We start from the raw sequence: 15114 nt of genomic DNA, 5'->3' as shown, positions 1-15114 counted from the left end.
TATCAATATATAAAGAGCAAATGACGACTTGATAACAGGAGTAGATTGTCAACATGAACATTTTTAGCTCTCCAAGAGCATATAAGTTATCTGCTGTATAAAACAAAGAAAGATCGCGAATACTGGCCGTCGGGGGTGTGTAGACTTTTCATATCCACTTTATATTGAAGTGATGGATCTTCAAGCGTGTTTTTTTAGCAATGTTTAGCCCGTGTTATTTATGGACGTTTCGGAGAGTCTTTGCGGCATGTCTCACACGTTTTTCAAATGGTTTTGACTTTTTTTGCGAAGACAAATTGGACGCAGCGGTGGACACAAAAGCATAAGCTAGATCTCATTAGGAAACAGCAAAATTCATAAGGTGACTCAACGCGCTCGACATCATTAAACTTGCTTCGCTCGCGGGGACAAAATGGACGCAACAGTGGACACAAATGAAGATGATGACATAAACAAGGTGCTTTTGCACGTTTTCTGCAACTCTGTTCTGCTTTTGGGTTCCTGTCTGGCTCGTAATCCCCTTCCCCTTACGCATTTATGACTTTGGAAACAGATAAGTTTTTCCCCATCTGGGAAACAGGTGGAAGATATAAGCGTTTTGCCAGGAGCATTCTTCTGTTTGTTTTCCATCAGTGGAAACTGCTTTCGGCATGTTCAGGTTTTTTTTTTGTTTTTGTTTTTGAGGGACCAGTTATTGAATGCACATGATGGCCACTTGAATGAAAATTGACCTATAAGCGCAGAAAAGCGCCGCTCGGAAGACGCGGAGGTCGGAAGCGATTGCGAGTGGAAGCGTTATTGCGGGAAGATGCTGGCTTCCCGCCCTCGCGCATACGAGCGGCCGTTGGCTGACTCGTACGTGGGCTCATAATTCAACCGCAATTTTCAGTTCCTCGCGTCCTTCCAAATATTCCCTTTTAATGCTCAAAACGCTTTTGTCCATCCGGGATAATTTATCTCCATTGGCTTTGTCTAAGACAGTGCTTCTCTATTATTTTACAAAGCCCCCCCCCCTCCTCCCCTCCAGGAAAGAGAAAACCTTTTGTCCCCCCCCATTCAACGCGCCTATAAATAATATTAGCAATATTATGGTTACGTGGAGCTGCTGGCGCCATTTTTTGACTGGCAAACTCATTCAAACATACTTACAAATATGTTTCAATGTACTTGTAGGCTAACCCCCCCCCCCCCCCCCCCCAAAAAAAAAAAAAAAAAAATATATATATATATATATATATATATATATATATATATATATACATATATATATGTAATCTCTATTGGACCTGGAGAGAAAAACAAAAGATGTTTTGCATGCAGGTCCGTTGGGCTGACGTGGGCGGTATGGAGGACGTGAAGCTGAAACTGAAGCAGGCCGTGGAATGGCCCCTGAGGCACCCCGAGGCCTTCACCCGCATGGGCATCCAGCCGCCGAAGGGCGTCTTACTGTACGGGCCGCCAGGCTGCTCCAAGACCATGATAGCAAAAGCCCTGGCCAATGAAAGTGGCCTCAATTTCCTGGCCATCAAAGTGAGTTTGTCTCTCTTCGTTGCCGAAAATGTTGCATGCAAGGTTCTCTAATTGGGCTATGTGATATTTGAACGGGCTTTCTGCAGGCATCCGCAAATCAATTTGAGTGATTATTAACTCATTCATCGACCTGTATTGTATAAGTAATTAATTGTGTTAATAATTAAGTCATTAATAAATTATTTACTTAAGTTATTCATTATTTTAGACTCTAAAATTTAGAGACTAAAATTACTGGGGTAATTCACTTTATTTAAGTTCTCAATAAATGAGTCAATTAAGCAGTAAATTAATCATTTACTTTGTTATATGTATTGTATTTCAATGTCAATAATGACAAGCAGCTCTACAAAACTCCCAATCAGTACAAAATCACTTACCTTATTTTGTTTTGATTTTTATTTTTTGGGCTAATGATATGACATCAAATAATGTTCATGGGTTGAATCCACGCTCTTAACATGTCCATCATCATCTCAAAGAAATGGACCCCCCCCCCCCCCCCCTCCCTCCCCAGGAGAGACATGTCACTACCCCACTTCCTGTGCAAAGAGCTTCCTTGTGTGACCTTTGAACCGGTGTTTGTCCATTTTCATTCATCACCCCCAGCGCTGTCACCTCAGCCCGCCTCTGCCTCCTGCATTCATTCACGGCGTCTTGACAGAGACGGATGAGCCAAATTGTCAGCGATTGTCTTTCAAAGCGCTTCCCGTGTGAGACGGGAAGATGTAGCTGCATGCGGAAAGGATGCCGGTGCTAATTTCAGGAAAGGCAGAGCTCAAGTCCGCTGTTGCTTGGCAGCATGTGGAAATGATGCTAATGCTAATTAAACAGCAATTAAAAAAACGACTTCTTTGAAGAAAGGCGGAGTTAAGCTTAGCAGCATCTGGAAATAATGCTAATGCTAATTGAGCAATCATTCAAAAATAGTCTTGATTGATGACTGGCAGACCTGAAATCTGCTTTTGGTTGTAGGATGGGGAAGTGATGCTAATGCTAATGCTTAGTTAGCTGCATGTGGAAATAATGCTAAAGCTAATTAAGCAGGATTTTTTTTTTTTTTTGCGTGTTTGGCGAAACCAAGTGGATGACTGAGTCATCCTACACTTAACTGAAGCATCAGGGTAAAAAATCCACTCTTGCCGCCCCGCAGGTGTTGAAAGAAGAAACTTCAGCCGGGAGGAAGTTCTCCCTGGGAGGCTAAGTGGAACTTTATCTGCTTAATGCCAGCCAAGCAAGAAAAAGAAATCTCGGGAATGAATTAGGACTGACGAAGTTCAGGATCCTCGTCCAAGATTTGAAGCACTGGCCTGGTGCGTTTTGGATGGCGGCCATCCATTTACAATCGTCGATGAAAAGGAGCGAAGATGCTGAAGGTTGCGTTCGCTTTTCGGCCTAGCACCGAGGCGGAAACAAAGATGCCAAATGTTGGTTGGCATTTGAAAGCCAATTCAAATCAGCGCACTTTTCTTCCGTTTACATTATGATGTTAATGGCTGCCTCGGTGTCATCGCAATGCTTTTTGGCAGCTTTAAAATGGCTGCAAATGGCTGAATTCATGTCTCAAGTATCCCAATCTATGAAAAGGTTGGCTTACATCCTCCGTTGTTGAATTTTCAGGGTCCCGAATTGCTCAGCAAGTATGTTGGCGAATCAGAAAGAGCTGTGCGAGAGGTAAGTTAGGTTTTTTTTTTTTTTTTTTTTTTGTCTAAACGTGACTGTTCAGAATCCAGAATAATGAACAAATCGAGATTTTTTGGGGCGATATATATATATATATATATATATATATATATATATATATATATATATATATATATATATATATATATATATATACTTTATTTTTCTGTGCTGGGATTTGAGGACAGTCTAAAATAGACTGGTGCTATTATTTGTTTATGATTTTATCTTTCTTATTTTTAATGTGTCTTATTTATGGTTTGTTGCGTTTATTCCACGGATTCAATGAGATTTATTTTGAGGCAAATGGCCCAGCCTGACGCTGGCTAGGTTCTTAAAAAAAGAATTCACACGGGGTACATCATTGAAAAAAGTTTGAGAGCCACTCATTCATCGTGTATTTTCAGCTTGGGCTTTTTTGACTCACCGATCGATGACCGTAAACATGAGCAATTTTTTTAGCATCCACGGTCTTACATATTTACTGCTTGATGTCAGATGCGCTCCCACGCAAATTATGACGCCATCGAATGATGCGCTTCCTGTTTATGGCGGTTGCCAGCTGAGCACCGTGGTCCATACTTGGAGCTATTTTCAAATGTTCTTTTCCTCCTCTCTTCCCCCATTGTGGCCACCTGGCAGGTGTTTCGGAAGGCCAGGGCCGTGGCTCCTTCCGTGGTCTTCTTCGACGAGGTCGACGCCCTGGCCAGCGAAAGAGGAAGGTAACTGCGCGCTATTTATAATCACCGCGCGTACAGTATTGTTCAACGCACACAACGTCACATAGCCGTCCTCGGACACAGCGGCCGCCCTTCTGTGGCGCGGAGGAAATAGGATGGCGGGGAGGGGGTTGCCTGGACAGAGGGACACGCACCGGAGGCGCACAAACGCTTCATTGTCCCTCGCAGATGTGGGCGAAGGGAAGCCAAAAATGCAGCGGGGATATGACTCAAGAAGAAGAGAATCAACATAGGGACAATTTAGAATGTACGTCGTCCGTCTCTCTGCTTCATAATCAAACAGAAAATCTATTATGTATAAAAATTGTAAAAATATGCCTAAGACTCTATCCTAACGCTAACATAAGAAAAAAGCTATATAAATCCATTTTCAACAACTCTTAACTATGATTTTACATTGTTTATATTGGTTATAGCTTAGTCTAAAACTGAAAAAAAAAATCACCATGCATAAAGTGCCTGAAATGTGGGGGAAAAAAATGATTTCTTATTGCAGTTACACACACACACACACACATATATATATATATATATATATATATATATATATATATATATATATATATACACACACACACACACAGTATATAGTACTCAAAGAGGGGTAAATCATTGAAAAACGAGTTAAGAAACACTCCAGTAGATAAACGAGTAAGAATACAAGTAGAGGAATAATGGAAAGTGTCTGAACACCTCAAAGCCCCTCAGCGTTAAAGAACATTGACTTATCGCTCATCCGCCAAGGTTATTTACGCCCGTGCACTTCCTGCCACATTTAATCAATAAAGTGGCTCGCGCCGCCCCTCCCCGGGACTTTGAAAAGTGTTGACACAGGCGGACCACCTCTGTCTGACTGGCGGCGCGTGTGCGTCCGATCGCCTGCGTAAAAAAAATGAGAAGCACCTGTAAATCTGTCAGCCGACCCGCCGCGAGTCCAAACTCGTGGGATGAATCGAGTGAGGCAGGCCAGATGGAGCTGAGGGGAGGAATGTCAAAAAAACACAAGGAATAGCAGACAAAGGTGACAAGTATTGCGCGGGACTGCATCCGAGTCGAGCCGCTATTGCTAATTTAGCATTTTCCGTCGATAATTACCTTACATCATTTGATAAGTTGAAATTGGACCGATGCCTGTCCTAATTTTCAAGATAACGGTAATCGCAACGGTGGCACGAGTATCAGAACCGTTTTATGATCTTAAATTATAAATGACGACTATAACGATTGGAAAATTTCATGAATTTCTACGATAAATGCTATATTGAAATAAATGGGTCGTTCGCTAAGATGAACTGATAATGTTTTTTGGAAACGTGTTCAATATAATTATGGGTGGTGTCGGTGTTTGGAATCGGTATTGGCGACTACTCAAGAGTTCTGTATTCGTACTAGTATCACGTGGGGGGAAAAAATCTATTTGAATTTTTTAAAAGTCATTTTGAAAGAAAATGCAAAACTTAATCATTGTTTGACTTGAATACAATTATTTCAAAAATTAAATTGTATTGAAAAATAAGAAACCCATTAAATGAAATGCATTTAAGATTTGGATTAAAAAAAAAATATTTGAGCCATCAAACTGCAAAAGTGTCCAAAAAAATGGTGTTCTGGTGTATTTTGATGACATCATTGGCAGCGCGGCTCAACTTTTGCCGGGTTTATTTTGGCCTTTTTCTTATGAAAGAAGCTGTTAATAGTGCACAAACGAAAGCTTTCAAATGACCTGTGTGAGTTTTACAAGATGAATATTAGCAATTAGAGGTGATGGATGTCACTTCCTCTTGCAGGGAATTTGCCCCATGTACCATCCATCCATCATGCCGCTCTTTTAAGCCCGCGTTTGTTGTTTCAAACCTTGTTTACTTCTTCTAACCCACTCCATCACTTCACTTCAGAGGCCTCGTCACTTACTTGCGTAAAATAAACTGCCAAAAGCAGATGTACACAGTCAACGCCTTAAGTCAAAGCAAAAAAAAAAGGCAAAGTCTGAAATGCACTATATCAGTAAATATGCACTACTATATACGAATAAATATGTGCGTGTGTGTGGGTTTATATATACATATTATTTTTATTTTTTTAAAGTCCAAGCTTGTTCAACTGTATTCAGAATCACTTTGAATGAGAGTCAGCACAAGAACTGGGAATAAAGAAAAAAATAAAAAAGAAAATCGACCAAGCCGGGTAAGTAATTATTGGGGTCTAAAAATATCCTTGTACCAACTCACGTTCAACCTTTGTTTATCCGATTGTTTGTTTCAATAATCGTTTGGATAATCAGTTTTAGAAAGATTCATTTGTAACAATAAGAGTCATCAGACACTCTGGATAATTCTAATTTTAAATGACCTAAGAAAAAAATGTACAAAATTTGTAGGTTAGCAGGAGTACACTCAAAAATTATATAAAAAAATTTAGGATGATAACACATGACCCCGGGTCAAATTGACCCAGGATGTCCTTACTATTACAGAGAAATAAACGTAACACACGGGTATAAATAAAGTATTATGAAGTAGCCTATTAACGGATTCAATCGCAAAAAACATTTTTGTTTGTTTGACTGAAGAGGGGTTTAAGAATGACTTTAAGTACAATAGTAACGATTATTTTAGGCACCTAAGTATTAAAGTCATAAATGGCTTTATTCGGAAATAGAAAATAACGAAAGTTGTATGAGTAATCATTTAAAAAACAACATTTGTGGCGTAGTTTACAAAAAAAAGGAGGTATTTCTTTTTTGAACTATGAGCATAAACGCTGTGTTTTTGGAAGGTTGAGAGAAGTAAACACACAGGCAAAATCCAGGCCTCCCCTTGAGTAGAATCAGCTAGCGTTTGCGCTGCTTCGCATCCATCATTCATCGCACGCTGTCATTGACTGCGATTTTCCTCCTCAGCTCGTCGGGCGCGGGCGACAGGGTCCTGGCGCAGCTCCTGACAGAGATGGACGGCATCGAGCGGCTCGGCAACGTCACCGTGCTGGCCGCCACCAACCGGCCGGACGTGATCGATAAGGTAAACACACGCCAGGCACCCCTTTGCCTGGTGATTGATAAGGGCCCGTCTCTCCTTGCCTCCCCCGCCGCCTGCCACCGTTATACATGATTGATGAGGTTAAAGGTGCCTCTCTTCACTCTCCCTTTGGGATGCTGTCATTGCTTTGTTGGCCGCCCAGAAATACGACGACACGTTCGCCTGACTTTGTGGGCTTCTCGTGAGAAATTTTCCACCGCCTGACAGCCGCTATTCCAAAATGTGTTCGGTAGTTGACAAAAAAAAAAAAAGATCCATCAAATTTGTACACGCGGTACTCCACAATAGAACAATATGCAATGTGTGTATGTACGTGTACAGAATAATGGTGTGGTGTGGTGTGTGTGTGTGTGTGTGTGTGTGTGTGTGTGTGTGTGTATATATATATATATATATATATATATATATATATATATATATATATATATATATATATATATATATATTATATGTATATGTCTAAATCCCGTGACAGAAACAGGCTTTTTAAGTTTCAAATTGAAAACAAATGAATTGGAACATGAAGCAACTTAACTTTCACAGATGCATATTGTCATAGGTGACACCATTATTTCAGTAGATGAAGCTAAGAGAAGAGGAAATCTTACACAATATCCAAGGCTCAAATTCAATTTTTTTTTGTGTGTAGAGCTTTTTTTTATGCATGATTTAATTTGAAGGGCAAATTGTGGATCATTTTTTTTCTTGCTGGCTTATCCCATGGACAAAACACAAAAATGACTAAACAATAGAAGATGACTAAAAACAAGTAATATTTATATATGTATATACGTATGGATAGTAAATAAATATTTTATATTAGACGACGCTATGACCCTTTCAAAGTCAGCCCAAGTTTGCCCGGCTAGTGACACCCTGTGGTTAAAAATAACAATCCATTCATGGAAAATGATCAAACGTATACGCTATATGAATACGTTCACCGTTATTGCGTAATGTCCGGCCGGCAATCCTCTCACATACACCCGGGAGTAGTTACCTAAGCGAGTAACAAACGGCCCCTTAGCCGATATAAAACATTGCTTCCGGCCTGGCTTCCAATCAAGTCCAGCATCTTGATTGAGTCGCTTGAAGATGATGAGTAGGACTTGTCGGTTCTTGTCACGGGTGACCCTTCTCGAGAGGCGCATCTCCACCTTCCTCTTTTATCTGGTCCACAAAAAGCTTCCTTTGCTCTCTTATCCGCCCATCTCGGGCCTAATGAAATTTCCTGAGTGCTGATCAAAGGACGCGTCTGGGCCTTGTCAAAGGCACACAGGAAGCGTCCCGACGCTCGGTAAAGGGCAGACGGCGCGGCTATTTTTGCTCTCTGGCTGCGAGCCATTGCCGATTCATTTGTACGAGTGATGGGAGGAAGCGTTTCATTGGGAGCGAGAAGGTGGAAGAGCCCGGTTGAGAATTGTTTGGTTGTTGTCCGCTGTTTTTGACTTTTCCCGATCACGCGCTAAAAACGCATCCCGTCTTTGGCTAGGCTACTCACCTAGCAGGTTTAGAGAGCCTCATTGTTGGCCTGGAGTGCGCTTGCATCACACAGAGAAAGAAGAGTGAAAATGGCGGCGGAAAGAAACGGACAAAAAAAAGCAGTTTTCCTCCTCAAATTCTCAGAGTCAGTCTCACAATTTTACAGAGTTGATGTGGAAACTTTCCGGACTGACTCAGATTTGTTAGAAGGATCAAGAAAATGCCCTGTGTTAAATACGGGAATGAATGGCGCCCAAACCCACTGTCATCTGATGCGGGATCATGAATGTTGTCTCGACAAATAGGTTCTCGAGATATTTTAAGTTTGCTTTTACTTCTGTGTGTGTGTGTATATATATTGAATTGAATCATATATAGCCATCCTTGTAATGGCGGATTGACAGCAGCTTCTTTCTCCTTGACAAGCGTTTGGGGGGGGGGGGGGGGGGGGGGGGGCTTAATTACGGAGAGAAGGACGCTCAGGCTTTTTGTTGCTGCCTTGGACAGATGGCAAGCCCCATGCATGGCCCCTCCACGAGTGGGCCTCTCAGGAAGTGCTCTCCCAGGCAGCTCAGACCCCCCCCCCCCCCACACACACACACACACACAATCGCCCCGAGCGTGAGCGCATTGCTCATAAATGGGCTCGCATGGTCACTTACGCTGCGGTGGAAAACTGTCAACGCAAGACAGATCTTTCTGAAATGAACGTTAACGGAGCCAACGCGGTGGAAAACTGTCAACGCAAGACAGATCTTTCTGAAATGAACGTTAACGGAGCCAACGGCGAGTCATGCGGATGTGAAACACGCTCACCTTAACCCTTGGAGCGCACTCGTTCCGCCTCGCTCACGCAAACCGCAGCGGGCACGGGCGGGCGGTCATTCCGATGAAATTGGCAGGATATGACGGGGCGCAATGAAGATGAATGGGGAAAGCCAATGCAAGTCAATGCAGTCATTGTCAGCTGTTGGTGGTGGAGAGGCGGCTCTCGGGGGGCCTCAGCTGTTTGAGTGGGGCGGGTGGGGGGGCAGGAAGTGGAAACAAGTGGAGGGAAAGTGCATTGATTCCACTGCGCACAGAGCAGACCTGTTGGCCGTCACTCAAGACAAGTCCATTCTTTGTAATGATGATGAATGCTCGCATGATTAGGGGAGGAAGTCCGTTTGCGCACGGACGGTAGGGACTTTAAGGTAGAGCATTCAATCGGGGTTGGGCTTTGGAGACGGTGCGAGGGGCTCCCTCGGGATTTAAAGCCGGCTTTAGAGTTTTCAAGACATCGTATTCAATTTCAAGAAGGCTTTCAAGATGACTTTGGAGCAAGCGTGAGGGCTTCAAGCCATTTCATGCAAGAGTTTGGCTTTAATGTTGCAGTTTATACCAGAATTAAGGTTTCAAGACAATTATGGGGCGTTCAAACAAGCCGTGTGGTGTCAAACCAGTTTCAAGACATAATTAGGCGTTCACACCAGTGTTTAATGAGTTTCAAGCAAGTGTTAGGGTTTCAAACGAGGGTTTCAAGCTATTTTTAGAGTTTCACACGTAAGTTTGAGTTTAAAGTTTGAGTTCATAGCAAAGTTAAGGTTTCAAACCCGTTTGGGGGTTTTAAAACTAACCATGTGGTTTCAAATCAGTTTCAAGACATAATTTCAAATCAGGGTTTTAGGAGTGTCATGCAAAGGTTAGGGTTTCAAACGAGTTTGGTTTTAAAGTTAGAATTTATACCAGAATTAAGGTCTCAAGACAATTATGGGGCGTTCAAACAAGCCGTATGGTGTCAAACCAGTTTCAAGACATAATTAGGCTTTCACACCAGTGTTTAATGTGTTTCAAGCAAGTGTTAGGGTTTCAAATGAGGGTTTCAAGCAATTTTTAGGGTTTCATACTCAAGTTTGGGTTTAAAGTTCGAGTTCTTAGCAAAGTTAAGGTGTCAAATCTGTTTGGGGGTTTTAAAACTAACCATGTGGTTTCAAATCAGTTTCAAGACATAATTAGGCTTTCACACCATTGTTTATTGAGTTTCAAGCAAGTGTTAGGGTTTCAAGCTATTTTTAGGGTTTCATACTCAAATTTGGGTTTAAAGTTCGAGTTCATAGCAAAGTTAAGGTTTCACACCTGTTTGGGGGTTTTAAAACTATTCAAGACATAATTAGACTTTCACACCATTGTTTAATGAGTTTCAAGCAAGTGTTAGGGTTTCAAATGAGGGTTTCAAGTTATTTTTAGGGTTTCATACTCAACCATATGGTTTCAAATCAGTTTCAAGACATAATTTCAAATCAGGGTTTTAAGAGTGTCAGGCAAAGGTTAGGGTTTGATACGAGTTTGGTTTTAAAGTTAGAATTTATACCAGAATTAAGGTTTCAAGCCAATGACCGCTTCAAACCAAACTGCCAAAATAATAAGCCCGCATTTCCTATTCATCCCTTCGCAAATACTAAATATTACTATTTCCGCCCGTGTTGTCCGGTGGATCGTTTGTCTTTTGGAATATTTTTCCAGTTTGGTACTTTGCGCGCACCATATACGCTGTGACTAAAGCAGTTGAATCACAGGCCGCTTCTGGAGAGATAAAGCAAAAAAAAAAAAAAGTGCCGTTTCATCTTGTTTACGCCACATCTGCTGGAAATCAGCAAGCCTTTTGGCGCTCAAAGCAAAAACAAATATTGAAGCAATCGGCGGGAATTCCAGGCACGCGAGATTTGATTTTAATTGAAGGCCGCGCTACCAATTAATCATTTTGTCGCTTGTGGATGTGGCCGCATCGGAGACGCGGTCGGAAGTGGAAATACGGGCGTGGCCACAGAAAAAAAACTTCAAACTAGCTTGCATGACAACCGGCCAGTAGAAATTGATTCTTTGTTTATTTATGTGTGCTTTTTTGCATGTGGTTGCATGTTCAAATTATGGTTCAAAAACAGGATAAATCTTTCAAAATAGGCTTTTAATACAAAGTTAGTTTTTTAGGGCGTCAAGCCAAACTAAGGATTGCAAACATGGTTTCAATATCATCTTAGTATTTTGAAATTTGGTTGGAATTTCAAATTAGGGTCTCAAGGTCAAATATAATCTCATGTGAAACTAAAAAAAAAAAAGCAGGCATTGTCTTGCAGTGTCAATACAGCACAGCAGAGGGCGCCAAACCTAACTTGTAAAACCTAACTTGTCAAATGTCAACTTCTCAAAACCTTTTGGCTTCCATGAAATGATATTTTTCCTCATTGCCCCCCTAAATGCCCTACAAAGGTTCTTCTGGCAACTACAAATTATTATTCCTTTTTACTGAAAAATCTTTTATGTTGCAAGAGCTAAAAAAAAACAATAAAAGAAGCTTACAAAGGTCATTTCAATTTACGTTTATATTTATTAAAATAATTATTAAACCTGTTCAAAGGTAAGTTAGGCCACAAATTTTACGGTAAGGATTAGCATGTTTTATGCAGCCCCTTATGTTTAAAAATGTATTATTATTAATATTGTATGTGTGGAATAGGAATCAAGCAGCAAAATCTACCTGTTTTTCTACTTCTTAGGGGGCGGCCATTTTGCCTCATGCATTTGACTATAATTGGTTGTGACCCGAGGCCTGAACAACTGTGACGTCATTCCCAGGCGACAGAAAGTGGCAAAATGGCCGCCCCCTGAAATGGATAACATGTGAATTATGTTTCTTAAATCAGCAAGTCAGAAAATCAAGCTTGAAAAGGTGAGCCGTGATTGGTCATTACCGAGCAACTGTGAGGTCATCTTCAGTCGACAGCAAGTGGCAAAACGGCCACTCACTTGAGATACATTTTTTTTGCTGAATTCATGTTTTCAAAGAAATTATTAGTCAGAATGCCATGTAAAGACGAGTATTATGTGTTAGAAACTTTTGGGTGGACTTCCCCTTTAAGCTTCCGGGATTTCCATAAACCGAGTTGGATTACGTTTTAAAGACACAGTGTGTAATTCTCTCGGTTGAAAAATCGAAGCAAAACCAGTGAAAAACAAGCGCTCCTCGCCTATAAAGGTGCGCATTGATTGTGAGCAACCCCAACATCTGCCAGCCAGCCAGCCCCCCCCCCCCCCCCCCCCGCCACTCAATGTGGACGTTGACTAATTGCAATCACGCTCCAATTGCGGCGCCGTGTAATTAGCGGGCAGCTTGGTAAATATGCGGATATTAGCTAAAGTGGCGCTTTGAATTCCTCCTTTGCATTCAAAGCACACATCGCTGATTGCCGCTACGCGGGTTTGCATCCCGTTTCTTCATCAATGGCGGGTCGGAGAGAAACTCGTGTGACCTTTTGCAATTGCCTGGCGTTTAGAATGAAAACCGAGATTGTCTAAATCCCAACAATAACGTATAAACACGCGGACGGCTTTTAACCCTTTCCGAGAAACAAGAATAATAATTTTTGGGTTACTTTGACCCAGAGCGTATTTGGTCACCCACACAGTTCCGAAATATGTATAATACAAATCCAGCGTTTTGTATTCATTTCTTGAGAACAGCAATAATGTCTCCGGGTCAATATGACCCGGAGGTATGTGCATGCATTCAAAGTGTCAAAAAACTGTTTTTTGATTGGAAACCCACTCACAAAATAACAAAACATGATTTTTACCTGTGTTGCATTAGTTTATCTGGAATGGTCCTAACATTCTGGATCATATCATGCGTAATTATCCAAAAGCGTCATAAATTCAGAAACAGAAATAATATCTTTTGGTCTTTTTGACCCTTGTTTTGTTTCTTTATCAAAGAGAGGAAAAATAAAACATTCTAAGCAAAGCGTTATCCCTTTTTAACGGAAATATTGATCATACCTAAATCAAGTCTCTGGAGTAGTAAAAACATCCTGGGTCAATTTGACCCAGGCTCATGTGTTACGTATCAGAAACGTTTCTTTTGTGTAATCCTGCTAACAAATCTTGTGTTCCACCATTTGAATACACGACTGTGTTTAATTAGCGATTCAATATGGTCTTGATGTGTCAACTTGACAAACGTGGCGTGTGGAAATGAAAGTAAGACGGCATTTTCCAGATGCCAGGATCTTGCCCGGCTAACTCAAGTCCCGAGTCGGTTTTAAGTCTTAGGGCCTCATGCAAGATTCAAGCGGTTTTTCTAGTCGCTCTCCTGGCCTAGCGTCGTAACTTCCTCGGTCTCTGTCCTCAAGGATTTAAAGGGAACACGTTGTCCTGCGCGAGACTGCTCGTCAATAGACGTTCCGGCATAGCTCCGAGCGGAACACCGTGTCCCCGATATGGACCGCGAGCATCTGCGCTCTCGCAGAGTTTTCCAAAGTCGTCACGTTGTCGGGATGCAGCGAAGTGCGTTGCGCTGCGCTTAAGCTGCAGGGGCAAAACAAAGCTCCGAAAATCTTTGTGTGTTTGTGAGCAAGTCATAGGATACGGATGATCTCTGGGAAGGTGTGCGTGTGTGTGTCAGCATGGAGGATCCCCAGGCTAGTATCAAACTTCAAGAGCTGTATTAGGATCACTTTACACCTGTGTGTGTATTTGTGTGTATGTGAATCCACACCGATCCGGTTTTTCAACGTTTGTTGTGCTCAATCACATTTCGCATCAAAAACAACGCTGGCAATATGTTTAATATGTGTAATATATGTATAATTCTAAAGTATAAGTCCCCAAATGCTGGTCCGGGTCTGGTACGGGTCCGTGGATCAACTGCTACCAGACCACATGGGCCGCATACAGAATAATGATGTTTTGGAACTGATTTAGTTGACCCTTTAACATTTGATTCATTTGTGCTTTGTTTGGCTTGATCTTTGCTGTTTGGCGCCGCCTCTGGCCGCTGTTGGTATTACATTTTGTAGTGAGGAAGGACGATTTGGCTTGAGTTTAGAGCAGTCGCTGTCGGTGACACACCACTTACGACTGTGGATGACATGCTCGCTAATGTCGGCTCTTATCTTTAGCATGTGATATAGTGCTGCCTTGTATGCATTTAGCTCGTTAGCATTTTCCTTTGTGGGTTATGGTTCGGTTCAGCTTTTCTCAATTGGGACGAGGCGAGACTTTAAAATGGTTTCCGCAGATATCGGCACGTTTGATTAAATGCTTTTAAATGTTATTACAGGACTGCGATTCTAAAATGAATGATCTATGAATTTGTTTTTTTGATTCTTTGTCAATTATTTGATGAATCATCCGCTCCTGTCAGATATTCTCGTTCTCCGTCTGCCGTGTCTCTGCGTGAAACCGCACGCAAACGTGGCATTATCCTGCTCGTAAACCGATAACGACGGAATCTTATTTCACCGCTGGGATACTTGCAATTTTGCGTGATTTTTCGAGACCCGGATACCCAGAAGTATCTTTTTTAATGTCCGAATGAAACGATTGACCCTATTTTGTCTTCGGTGCGTGTATGCGTTCCTGCGCGCGTTATAAAAGGAGGAAATGAGAGCTCTTTGTGTTACCTGGCAGACAATCCTCCGGCATGTGTCGTCTTGCCTCTTGGCAAGCCGAGACCACCGGCGTCCTTGGAATGCTCTCCATTCAGGAAATCTCCTTCATTCTCTTGAAAGGCAGCTCCCCTCCTGCAATAAGGCTCCAAACATTTTTTTTGTCTCCGCCCCCAAGAATGTTTATTCCAGGTTAGCTTTGCCACGGTGCCGCTCAATAAA

General features: G+C 41.9%; 1 protein-coding gene and 1 long non-coding RNA gene across 2 annotated transcripts in view; one reads left to right on the top strand and one right to left on the bottom strand.

The window, feature by feature from the left end:
- afg2a (AAA ATPase AFG2A) overlaps positions 1-15114 on the top strand; it is a 78299-nt gene that overhangs the window by 14877 nt on the left and 48308 nt on the right. Inside the window, exons 12-15 of the mRNA XM_088431839.1 lie at positions 1321-1530; positions 3151-3204; positions 3856-3935; positions 6853-6970. Of these exons, the coding sequence (XP_088287965.1) occupies positions 1321-1530; positions 3151-3204; positions 3856-3935; positions 6853-6970 (462 nt within the window). The remainder of the gene's footprint in view (positions 1-1320; positions 1531-3150; positions 3205-3855; positions 3936-6852; positions 6971-15114) is intronic.
- LOC148413432 (uncharacterized) lies at positions 3585-15047 on the bottom strand. The gene is made up of 5 exons (XR_015867651.1): positions 14908-15047; positions 9287-9475; positions 4857-4929; positions 3987-4161; positions 3585-3915 (listed from the first exon to the last, which is right to left on the bottom strand). It is a non-coding gene; the product is annotated as an uncharacterized LOC148413432 (long non-coding RNA).

The sequence above is a fragment of the Hippichthys cyanospilos genome, chromosome 13 (genome assembly GCF_059441005.1).
Source record: "Hippichthys cyanospilos isolate Australia breed blue-spotted pipefish chromosome 13, RoL_Hcya_1.0, whole genome shotgun sequence".
In the NCBI taxonomy this organism is placed as follows: Eukaryota; Metazoa; Chordata; class Actinopteri; order Syngnathiformes; family Syngnathidae; genus Hippichthys; species Hippichthys cyanospilos.
Note: the sequence above shows the minus strand (reverse complement) of the source record. Positions and strands in the feature narration are given on the sequence as shown.